This window comes from Galeopterus variegatus, unplaced genomic scaffold (assembly GCF_000696425.1).
Source record: "Galeopterus variegatus unplaced genomic scaffold, G_variegatus-3.0.2 Scaffold372, whole genome shotgun sequence".
NCBI lineage: Eukaryota > Metazoa > Chordata > Mammalia > Dermoptera > Cynocephalidae > Galeopterus > Galeopterus variegatus.
This window is the reverse complement of record NW_007726483.1, coordinates 280,035-289,315: the sequence shown is the minus strand read 5'-3', so window position 1 is coordinate 289,315 and position 9,281 is coordinate 280,035. Positions and strand designations below refer to the sequence as shown.

Below are 9,281 nucleotides of genomic sequence, written 5' to 3'. Positions count from 1 at the left end.
TCTTCAATTTTGATTATATTTTAACCTCTCTGCCTCCTTGTCTCTCCTTCTTACTTACTCCTCCTTCTTCCTCAAAAAAAAAGAAAAAAAAAATGCTTGCCTCCCCCTAACCACAGAAAAACCAAGAGATTTAGAGCATAAATCTATACCCCTTCTCCACCACTCAACAGACTGAAGGTGAGGGGGTGTGGAGCCTTCAGTCCGAGCTGAAGCATAGGTCGTTCATTATCACTTACTCATTCAGCAAATACTTACTGAGTACCTAGCACAGGCTGGGCTCTGTGCAAGGTGCTGAAGACACAATGGAGAAGACAGGCAAGGTCTTGCCCTCATGGGGTTTATATTCCAGTGAGGAATGCAGCCAAGAAACAAGTAAACCCATAAAATCATTTCAAACTCTTAGTGGGTCGTAATGGGGAAGCTCAGCATATCTGGAAAGAGAAGAATGAGCTTCAAAATGCCACTGACTTGCGGGGAAGCCCTTCATAAGAGGTAGTGAAAACGACCTCATCCTCTGCGAACCTCAGCTTTCCACTCTGTCAAATGGGTACCTGTGGTACGTTGAGAAGCAGGCAGTGTACAACACTCACATGTGTGAGGACTGCTCAAGTTCTTGAGTGCCGGCCGGCTGCTTTTACCTGCAGCAGTGGTCTCCAGGCTGAAATGCTCATTGCAGGCCCATCTGATGTTTGCCTGCAGAAACCAGTCCTCCAGCAAGGACGAAGTGTGGTAGCCAAGCTAGACCTTGTGGGGGAGGACACGCGGGGTTTCTGTCGCCCTTCTACCTCCCTGCATGTGCAGTTTTTGCAGGTGCACCATGCACATTAGCTTCTGTTCTCAGCAACGATGCTTTTGATGGAAGACTTTTTTTTTTTTCATTCTTGGTTACATTTACTTTGATTTTTAAAAGAAAACCAGTCTGTGGGCTTCTCTGAAGTATCACTCAACTTTTACCCCTTGAGTCAACAATGTTTACCATCCATGCAGGCTGGTCTGTGTTTTTCCTCTTCTGAATTGGGCTCCTAACTAGGCCACCTTAGGTAGAAAGGGATCTGGAATTGAAAGCAGCCCAGTGTTTAAACTGCTTTCATCTTGCATCAGCTTTTTCCTCCCAGGCTTTCAGATTTTTAGTCTGCTAAACTCCTTGCAAACATGAATCTATCCTCAGAGAGGAGGAAATATTAATAAGAACTGGCAAGAGTCCTGTGTTACAAATGAGGAAACTGAGGCAGCAATGGTAATTCATTTGAAAGTTTTAATTTCTAGAGTTCCCAGTTTCAAGCCAGTGAATCGTTCACATTCTTTTATGCAAAATGAATGCCTCAGAATTCACTAGACTGAATCATTTGTCTCTCTGCCTCTGGGCTCAAGAAAAGCGACTTGAGTTTTAGGGGGAAGGTAGAGTTAGGACACAGTACTGGGCCCATAAAGACTGGCTCAATTCCTCCCAGCCCTCTCCCCAACACAATGTTTTGGCTTCATAGCAAAGACATTTCTGTCTACCCATAATTTATGGACATGGTTGTTTCCTTTTGGAAGAGTTTTCTCCTTCGTATGCTCCCTCCTGCCTGAGTTTAAATTCCCAGTTTCCAGACCCAATGGGGTTGGGCTGCGCTCTGCATGAGGTTAGGAACACAGGGAAGAATGTGTGTGATAGAGCCCCGGCCAGTTGAGTAATGTTTACTCTGTTGGTGGCTGGGACGCTCACTCGCGCTGGCAGAGGTCCAGCAGCTGGGGAACATTCCTGCAGTATCAGGGATGGGAGATTGGCTTTGAAATGTCAAGGGTGAAAGGCATCCCACCAGATTTTGGGTGCAGCTCACAGACCCCAGTGAAAGGAACCACCAGGCTTCAGTGCCAAAGGCCACATGGGGGGCAAGCTGAGCCCCACATTGCCCAGGAATCCCTACTTCCCTCCTCTCTTCTTACTAAAAGAGTAATTCTGGTCATGCATTTCTAGCTGATGTTGCTTCTATGTTTACCCAGCTTCTCTGACAATTATTTTTTCATTCATCATTCTGGCTTCTGAAGAAGGGTGATCTCTGTGCCCATTTTATAGACAAAAAAATGCCAAGCACCTAGAACTGACTAGTCCAGAATCATTAGAGAGTTAAGGCAGAGAGAGAATAAGAGAGATTTTTAGTTTAGAGACTAACACTGAATTGAGAGTATTACAACTAAGACTGTTGCCCTGTTGATATCTGAAATTGTGGAATTGGAGTCTCAACTGTGTTTTGAAGCTTGTACAGCTGGGTTAGATATTCAGGGCTCTGTGAGCCCTGGTTCTAAGTCCCCGAAGCACAGGATTCTGAAAAGACTCTGGTTAGTGACACCCTGAGCATCTCCTCTCTGGGGTCCTCCAGTGTATTAGTCCATCTCTGTTGCTTATAACAAAATGTCTGGAACTGGGTGATTTATAAGAAAACAAAATTTATTGCTTACAGTTTCAGAGGCTGGAAAGTCCAGGGAACACATCTGGTGAGGGTCTTTGGTGGTGGCTTTACAGCAATGCAGGGGTCTCACATGACAGAAAACAGTGGCGCAGAGAGAGAGCTCTTCACGTGTTCTCCTTTTAAAGCCCTCAGAACCACGCCCACAACCACCATTAATCTATCAATTTGTTACTCCTCACAGTCCAATCATCTCTTCTAGGCCCCACCTTTAATTACCATAATAGGATTTCCCACCCTGTTTACACTGTCACAGTGGAAAGTTAAGTTTTGGGGGGACATCAATCCACAGCATCTGGTAAGGTAGTTGTGTCTGTCTTTGAACACACATGCACAGTTCTGTATAACCTGACATATGCATAAAAATTACCACACTTTGCCAAATCTCACAATAAAAACCACAGGGTTTATGGGAAAAATAGGATTAAGGGTACAGCTCTCAAAAACTTGTCAGTGACACAGTTTAAAAAGATAAGAATCCAGTAAAAACATTAGCAGAATTTTACACCTGTTAAATGGTTAAGAAATACATAAATGCTGTACAACAATAAATATGGCACTTGAGCTTGAAAAAGTCCTAAAATTTGGTTAAGAAAGGGGGTGTCAGAAGGGTTACAGGTTGGGGCCGGCCCGGTGGCGCACTGCTACAGTGCGCCACTTGAGAGCGCGGTGGCGCTCCCACCAAGGGTTCGGATCCCACATACAGACCGGTTCCCGCTCACTGGCTGAGCGAGGTGTGGGAGCAACACCGAGGGTTGCGATTCCGTTGCCGGTCCTGGTCCGGTACGGGCGCGACACTGAGGGTTGCGATCCGTTGCCGGACACGAAAAAAGACAAAAAGGAAAAAAAAAAAGAAGGGTTACAGGTTGTGAGTTACAGTGAACTGGTGGACAGAGAGGATTATCTGAAATTGAAAGGAAAGTCGTGACCCCCTATGTGCATGGTTGTGGCTTACAGCACACACAGTGAACTCAGGTAGCCAGTAGATGCTCAAGGGGTGTGTGTGCATGTGCGCAGGTGCATTTAGTATATCCCCATGTGGCTCAGCTGGGTACAGAGGCCTGAATTCACCTAGTGTTTCCCAAATGCAGAATTCATATTGCACTCCAATTGTTCCCTAACATATCACTAGAATTGGAGCAGATAGGCACTAGCTGGGTACAGAGGCCTGAATTCACCTAGTGTTTCCCAAATGCAGAATTCATATTGCACTCAAATTGTTCCCTAACATATCACTAGAATTGGAGCAGATAGGCACTTTCAATACAATTGTTACTGCAGAACTGATTGTTTTCTCCTTCTGCTAGAAGTGATGCTCCGTGTTCGGGACATGGGTATTCAAAGCAGCTGAGCTCTCATCCCTTCATTTAATAAATATTCACAGCAGGTGGCAGGCTGCTAGGCTGTAAGGATGCAACAGTGAATACCAAGCCATCTCTTCCTTTAAGAGGAGAAAGAAGTAAACATACTGTCAGAGTCCGGGGTGACTGACTCCTGCCAATTTAATAAATATTCACAGCAGGTGGCAGGCTGCTAGGCTGTAAGGATGCAACAGTGAATACAAAGCCATCTCTTCCTTTAAGAGGAGAAAGAAGTAAACATACTGTCAGAGTCCGGGTTGACTGACTCCTGCCGTTAAGAGTCTCTAGCGCACATGGAATACAGAGGATGCAGCAGGATGAATCAAGGAGAGCTTCACAGAGGAGGTGACATTTATGCTCTTACAGGATGTGACACGGTTCTCATTTGAGGGAAGAGCTTTCCGGGCAGAGGGAAAAGCATAAGCAAGGGCACAGAGGCAGGAGATGGCAGGGCCATTTGAGAAAGGTGTGCATGCTGGTGTGGCTGTATGGGATGGGGTGAGAGATGAGGAAATAAGGCAGACTGCAGTCATGAAGGCTCGATTCTGCCAGTCTCCATGCTGGGGCTTTCCCAGAAAGCAGTGAGGAGCCATCAGAGGTTTCCAAGCAGGGCAGTGACACGTTGCAATTTTGTTTTGGGAAAAAATCCAGGCTGCAGCAGTGTGATGAGCACCCTGAAGATGGGTGTTGGCCCAGGAAGGCAGGGCAGGAATGCTGGCTTCTTGGAACCAGACACTTCTTCCATGCTTTCGACACTTCTGATCAGTCATATTGAATAGAAACCAAACGTCTGTCCCATATGCTGTCAGGAACTCAGAAATGACCCAGCACGCATGATGCCCAGTCCTGGGAACAGGAGAAAGCAGATAACCTCCTCCCCAGGGCCTCTGGGATGTCTCTAGACTCCACCTGGGATGTCTCTAGACTCCACCTGGGATGTCCTTGCTGCTGGACACACCTGCTGTGGTTCCTACAACCAATGATGAGGACATGTCCAATAAGTGCCTTAAGCCAGGAAGTGAGTGGAAGGTGTGTGGCCACCATCCTGCCATTGTCATTCCTTCTGTGGGTCCTCTGTGGCTATCAACCTGGTATCTTTGGCCAGTCAATATTAAACCAGTACCCTTGTCGTGTATTCATTTTGAGAGCTTGCAGTGGTGAAGGAAGAAGGGAAGACACCATTCCACTTCTTAACACAGGCTCCATAGCACAGTGCCTGGCATATGATAGGTGCTCAATAAAGCTTTGTGATCTCAGCCTTCCTAAAAATGTCTTTTAGACAAAGACAGTCCCAAAGTAGGAGGAACTAATGTGTTTTGAGCAATTGTTATGTGCCTAGCATGGTCTGGGTGTTTTCACATTCATTAACCTGTTCAGTCTTTTTTCCAGTGACCTAAGGGGTGGATATTGTTAAAGAAAAAAAAAGAAAGAAAACTGAAGCCCAGGGAGGTTAAGTAATTTCCCCAAGATCACACAGCTATTACATGGTAGAGCCAGGATTTAAACCCAGGTCACCTGGCTCCAGAGCCCACACACATTGCGCTCCAATTTCGTCCTCATTTCAAGAGCTCTTCTGAGTTTGTGAAATATATGAGGACTTGACCTCTCCTTCCTCTAACAAGAGCACCTATTTCTGGGTATGGCCTGCAGACACCTTGTGATCCACCCTCCACCCCACACCCCCCTATAAGATGGCTGGCTGATTACAGCAACCCTCTCAGGGTCCAGTGATTACAAAATCCCTGGTGAGAAGAGCAGCAGTGGGAAAAGCTAAAGGTGGATCTGGCGCTGATGAGCAGCCTCATGCCTAGCTCCCACGATACTGCAGTGACAACACCCACTCCTCACAGCAGGCAGTCCTCTGGCTTATAGACCAAGAAGCTGGAGCTCACTCAACACATTGATGGCCATGCTGAGATCAAAACAGGGATCCCCTGATTCCGAGCCAGGACTCTATCCCTTAGCTGGAGGTTTTAAAAGGAATGTTCAGAGGTCTGAGCCAATCTGTCTTTAAAGAGAGCAGCTCCACCATTACATTTCTTATATAATGAAGTTCTTGCTAGGGGAGAAAAAGTGTGAAAACCTCAGCAGCCTTGGGCTATGCTGCCTACATTCTAACAAATGGCTCTTGACTCTCTCCTGCCATGGTCCCTTGTAAAGAGAGCTTTTGTTTCCTGCGGATATCCTTGGTTAATTATTTTTAAATAAATAATTGTGTAGCCTGTGGTAGGGGAGAAGCCTCTCTGTGACCCATATTTGATCATCAGAGGGCTGGCCCTTTTCCTTCAGCCAAATTAAATAGGCTAAATCCAGAGACTGTTTGACTTGAGACTGAATCGATGATGGGGACATGCTGGGAGGTGAAAACACACCTCACTCCCAGCGTTATCACCACTCTCTCAGGAGCAGAGCATCTTGGGGAGGCAAATAGCTGATCAGGGAGTCAGACAAAGCAGGAGAAAAACAGGATGAAGTCCAGCTCTTCCATAAGGAAAGAACAGGACAGCAGCCAGACAGCCCTCCCAAGTTGCTTCCAGGGCAAAACATGAGTGGTTCTACTATGGTAGAATTCTTTGGAAATTGTTCTCTGTGGAAAGATAATTCCATTCTGTAGTTTGAATCTGCCCTACGTTGTCTAGAATTCCAGAATCATAAGGCAAATATCTTGGAGTTCATTCCCTCCAGCACTCCCACCCACAGTTGCCATTTCTTTGGCATTATGCTAGGAGCTGTACAGATGTTATCTGTAATCCAAAATTAGCCCTGTTGAGGAAGTATTCTCTCCATTTGACAAGAGGAAACTAAGGCACAGAGAGAGAAAGGAATTTTCCCATGATCACACATCTATTAAGAGCAAAGTCAGGATTTAAACCTGAGTTTGTGTAGTTGCAGAGGCCACAGTCTTCCTACTCCCCTCCTTGTTAGAAAACTCTCCCTTTTGCTTATTTGAAATCTGCCTCTCTCTTTTCCATTGGTCCAGCTCTGCCTTCGTAGCTCTCAAGGCTCCAGTCTCTTTCTTCTATACAACACTTTGTACTGTTTGAAGCATCCTGCTGGGAACCCAGTGGCAAATGTGACTGGTGAAAAAAGGTCCTAATTGAATCCAATGGGATGGAATAGAGGATGGTAAATAGGGGACTGAGGATCCTGCAAATAGGTGCAGAGAAAGATGGACAGGACCAGGCAGGGGCTGTTGATTTGGAGAGGTGGAAGCATTTCCTCCTTCTAATTTCACAGCTCCTGTTCTTTTCAAAAAATATAGAGCCCTAGCCCAGTAACCACAGAATTCCAGTGCTGTCCTACTGCCACCACTGTCCCCACCAGCAGCCCCTTGAATCAAAGGATGGGGAAAACAAACAGTAGAAAAAGCCCATAGAGCAAGCATTGAGCTACTTCATAGTCAAACAAGTTGACCTTGAAGGTCAGAATCCTGGTTTAGCATTTGTTCCCCCACCTCCCCACCCTTGGCCCTCTTAAGCTCTAAGTCACATCAGCTTTGAGTAATGTCCTTAGGAGGATCCAAGGAAAACTGGCTTGGATCTCTTATTGGTAGGCTTCATCTTCATGAATTAGAGGCTGCTGGTTATGGCAGCTTGCCAGGCCCCTGGGGGGACTTTGTGGCCTCCTCTGGAAGGTGGGGCAGGAAGCAGGGCAGGGGGGAAACAGCAACAGAATCAGTATACAGGGATGGCTCATCCTGGAACCTGGGGAAAAGGAGAAGTATAGCCCAAGAGTTGGCCCACTTCTCCAAGTGATTCCATGCCCAGAGCATTTCGTCTTCCTCTCTTGCAGGACAGGGCCCCCCAAATCGTTATGTCAAATCCAAAGCAAAACACAGGAACACTTGGTCTTTCTAAGCATTGCGCTTAGGGTGAGATGCCCCACAACCTTGTCCTTGGCTATTTCACAGGCACATCAAGTAGGATGTGTATCTGCAAACTGGACCCAAGTTCTTTGCCCCCTTCAGTTTCTTTCCATTGCCTTGTCTCTGTCCAGCACTTTCCCTTTCCTGGGAGTAGACCTCCATTTTGGTTCCTGAGCCAATGGGAAGGTCAGAGCGGTGAGGCTGTAAACACGCTGTGTTCTCCCCTCCCTCGCAGACCTAACTGCAGTGGTTTACTAAGCCTCCACATCCCGCCCGTGTGTGCTGCCTGCCCCACCTCCCGGCAGACCTGCCTTTCCCCATGCCCTAGAAGTCAGCCAAATGTGACCCCATCAAAGGAATGTGAGTGCCACAGCCAAAGACTCCTGGCTGCAGCCGCTTGCCTGTCCTGCTCTGCCTGTGTCCCCCCGGCCTCTTGAGCTTTGGCCCAAAGGTGGGACACAGAGACTGGTGCATAAGTCATGGCTCTTGCAGGGGTCACTGCACAAGTGCCTCTTCTTCTTAAAATGGGGCTACTCACACTTTGCAGCCCCACATAGCCAAGAATGCCAGGGAAACGTTTCTAGAAGGCATTTTGAGGAATAAAAGAAATAGAAGGCCAATCTTAGCCAGTAATAGAAGGCCCATCTTAGCCCCTAAATCCTAAAAGTACTGTGCTGAAGCAACTAGCAGAACCCATTCAGTTGTTCACTCAGATGTTTACTGAGTGGCTACCAAGTGCCAAGGTACTGGGGATAGATACAGCACTGAACAAAACAAAACAGATTAAAACGTCCTGCCCTCATGGAGCTTATGTTCTAGAGTTAAAGTAGAGGCCATGCCACCTTTAAGATACAGAAAAACAGCTGATATTTCTTGTGGGTGGACACGGGAAGAGAAGGCAATTTTGTTTTCTTGTCATCCACCCTTGAAAACAAGGGGAGCCAAGTCATCAGTGTTCCAAGGCCCCGGTGGCTCTAATGTTCCCCATCGGCTTTGTGTTGTTTTGCAGGAGTGCGCTACAGCCAGCAGGGAAACAATGAGGTCACTTCCTCCTCAACAATCAGTCACCATGGCAACAGCGCCCTGGTGACCAGCCAGTCAGTTTTACAGCAAGTCTCTCCGGCCAGCCTGGACCCTGGCCACAATCTCCTCTCACCTGATGGTAAAATGGTAAGTACACCTGGGCCATTGTAGCTCTGGAGCTGATAAGATAAGAGGCAAAACAAACACAACTTCTCACAAGGCCTGCCTGGAACAATGAGCCATTGTAGCCCCACAGGGAAAAATGGGGGCTGTCCAGAGTTGGAACGGAAAGGTAGAGCTGGTGACCCAGCCTTTGGTGAGGAGAAGAGGTGTTCGGTTTGAACCCAGCCAATAAATGTGACAGAGCACTGCTCTCATTTTATTGATTGAATGCCTCATAAAGGAGCAAGCCGGGTGGGACACTGTTTGTTTTGGGGCTGCCAATGACATTTGTGTTGATAAAACGTTCATTCACTCCTCCCCCCCCAAGGCCTGCAAACCCAGTTTTTTAACCCAAAGAGCACCTCACTTTGAAACAAGCCCCCTCATTCTCTTTACCACCCCCTTGGTATTAGCAAGTTG

General features: G+C 47.0%; 1 protein-coding gene across 5 annotated transcripts in view; it reads left to right on the top strand.

Moving 5' to 3' along the window:
* HNF1B (HNF1 homeobox B) overlaps positions 1-9,281 on the top strand; it is a 67,364-nt gene that overhangs the window by 32,441 nt on the left and 25,642 nt on the right. For all 5 annotated transcript variants that reach the window (XR_550175.1, XM_008568071.1, XM_008568069.1 and 2 more), the window contains exon 5: positions 8,686-8,846. Coding sequence is in view for 4 of the 5 variants with exons in the window: in XM_008568071.1 (XP_008566293.1) it covers positions 8,686-8,846 (161 nt within the window). In the remaining variant the exon portion in view is untranslated. The remainder of the gene's footprint in view (positions 1-8,685; positions 8,847-9,281) is intronic.